The sequence below is a fragment of the Nymphaea colorata genome, chromosome 3 (assembly GCF_008831285.2).
Source record: "Nymphaea colorata isolate Beijing-Zhang1983 chromosome 3, ASM883128v2, whole genome shotgun sequence".
NCBI lineage: Eukaryota > Viridiplantae > Streptophyta > Magnoliopsida > Nymphaeales > Nymphaeaceae > Nymphaea > Nymphaea colorata.
The window spans coordinates 21,952,325-21,954,806 of NC_045140.1; the positions used below are offsets into that span (position 1 = coordinate 21,952,325).

The 2,482-nt window shown below is 48.1% G+C and overlaps 1 protein-coding gene across 1 annotated transcript; it reads left to right on the forward strand.

Annotated features, from left to right (window-relative positions):
* The first annotated feature begins 510 nt into the window (after nucleotides 1–510).
* Nucleotides 511–2,244, forward strand: LOC116250904 (serine/threonine-protein kinase WAG2-like). The gene has a single exon (XM_031624889.2). It carries the CDS (start codon nucleotides 561–563, stop codon nucleotides 1,881–1,883), a length of 1,323 nt encoding a protein of 440 aa, XP_031480749.1. The 5' UTR covers nucleotides 511–560; the 3' UTR covers nucleotides 1,884–2,244.
* Nucleotides 2,245–2,482: the final 238 nt, after the last annotated feature.

Below are 2,482 nucleotides of genomic sequence, written 5' to 3' on the forward strand. Positions count from 1 at the left end.
AAAAGGTGAGTTGGGAAGCCATGGATCTCTAATTTCCTTAGAGCATCTGGCAAGTTAAGCTCGTGGCTGTTGTGAAACCACGCATGATCTTAGATCCTTCAATATGATATTTAAAAATGAAAAAGAAATACACTAGTCGCTCATTCAAGCACATGAATCTTTGTAAGATTCAAACCCCCTTTTGATCAAATTTTCAAATGTTGAGCGCAAGAAGATCCAAAGATCTCGCGTGTGCTACACTTTGAGATCAACTGATTGGATATATGATCTAAGGGACAAATATTACTAGACAAATGGCGCACAGGTAGTTCTCTCGCAGAAGAAAGACTCGTTGTACCTAGTAATAACTTACCAGCAACGGAGAAACTACCTAGGATTTTCACCATCTGATTTCTTTATTCCCTCTTGGCCGGTAAACAAAGCTTGGCCCACCATCCAATACGCGCTTCCTCTCTCTCTCTCGCTCTCTGTTTCCTTTAAAAGGGAGCCATGGCCACCTTTCAACGGCAGAGACCTCTCTTCTAGCATTATTGCCTTTCGATCCTCATCTTCTCTTCCAAATGGGTCACATACTTCTCAGAGATTCAGACCTTGATCTGAGCTTCAATAGCCGGTCTTCTTGTTCTGACAGTGACCGGACCAGCGTCTCTAGCTCGCGGAGCAGCGTCAGCCTATCCGACATCCGCCACTCCTCCGCTGGAATCCGGCAAGGCCACCATCGGAACGACCCCCTTTGGTCTCCCATAAAGTCGGTGACCCTCCAGGACGGCGGCGTGGACATCCGCCACCTTGAGCTCATCCGCCAACTGGGTAGCGGCGACGTCGGCCGGGTCTTTCTCTGCAACCTCAAGGGCTTCGAGCAGGCGAAGTACGCGCTCAAGGTCATAGACCGAGAGGCGCTAGCCCTCCGAAACAAGCACAAGGTTCCCCATGTACAGATAGAGTCGCAGTTGCTCTCTACCTTCGACCACCCTTTCCTTCCTACCCTCTATTCTAAATTTGAGTTCCGCCATTACACTTGCTTCCTCATGGATTATTGCTCGGGTGGGGATCTTCACGGCCTCCTGAAGAGGCAGCCAGGCAGCCGTTTTGAGCCTTGCGATGTTAGGTTCTTCGCCGCAGAGGTGCTGATTGCACTGGAGTACCTCCATTCTAGAGGCATAGTTTATCGAGATTTAAAGCCGGAAAACGTTCTTCGACGAGAAGACGGCCATGTTATGTTAACAGATTTTGATCTCTGCTTTCTTTCCGATGTGGATCCTAAGCTTCTAAGTCCGGCGATGGCCAACAGAGGGACCAGCACTGGCTGTTTCAGTCACTGGCAAAGGCCTAAGCCCGGGGGAATGCCGGAATTCGTCGCCGAGCCCAGCTCCTCGTCGAGAGCGTGCGTCGGGACCCACGAGTATCTTGCGCCGGAGATAATCTCCGGCAAGGGCCACGGCAGCGGCGTCGACTGGTGGGCCTTTGGGGTGTTCTTGTATGAAATGCTGTATGGGTGCACGCCCTTCAAGGGCGGAAGCAAGGAGGAGACGTTGAGGAATATCATGTCCAAGCCGCTAAAATTCCCCGCCGGCTCCTCCGACCGGCCGGATCTTACGGCGGCGAACGACCTCATACGGAGGCTGCTGGTAAAGGACCCCAGAAAGAGACTAGGGTGCTGTAAGGGTGCTGCCGAAGTAAAAAACCACACTTTCTTCGATAAGATCCAGTGGCCGTTGATACGTTCGTGTTCCCCGCCGAGGTTTGACGGCAATGGCCGAAGGAGGAGGCATGTGATCGTGGTAAGAAAGGGAAGGAAGGGGATTGTCAGGGGCGGTTGGTCCTGGAAGAAGTTGTATTCCTGGTTAGCCTCGCGTCGCAGGCGTGAACGTAGAAGGGCTTAAAGTTTTCCTTTTATTTTCTCTAATAGGGAGAAACTTTTACAGGGAGGCCGAGAGATCGAGAAAGAGTTAGTCTTTTTTTTATCAAAGTTTCTCTTCTTTTTACTGCTCATGGAAGGTCACATGTACATTTTGAAGTTGTAGGAGGGACCTTGTAAAAACGAGATCGAGTTTATAAGAATTTATTTGACTTCAGAAAGTGAAATGTTTCATCTTTTAAACCTGTGTCTGGTGCAGAAGGAAATATGTCTTTGGGCCGTACGTATTGATCTGTAACATGTTGGGCATAACATGGTCCAAAAATTTATCTAAAGCTTCAAGTTTTGTACATCTACACAAAGAGATGCTGCGTTTGAACCCTCTTCACCTGTTGTTTTGTACAGCTCAAAGTCTCGGGTTTGTTGAAAATAGACTCTTCTCTCTCTCTCTCTCTCTCTCTTTGGAGATCTGCCCAACTTCCAGTTGTTAGAAAGAAAAAAAAAACCTTTAATTATATATCTCTCTCCACGTGCATGCACATGATAATGTAGTTTACTGGCACAAATTCATGATATATATCTCAAGTTAAAGGGCTCACTAACTGCCTCAGATAACCTCTTTTG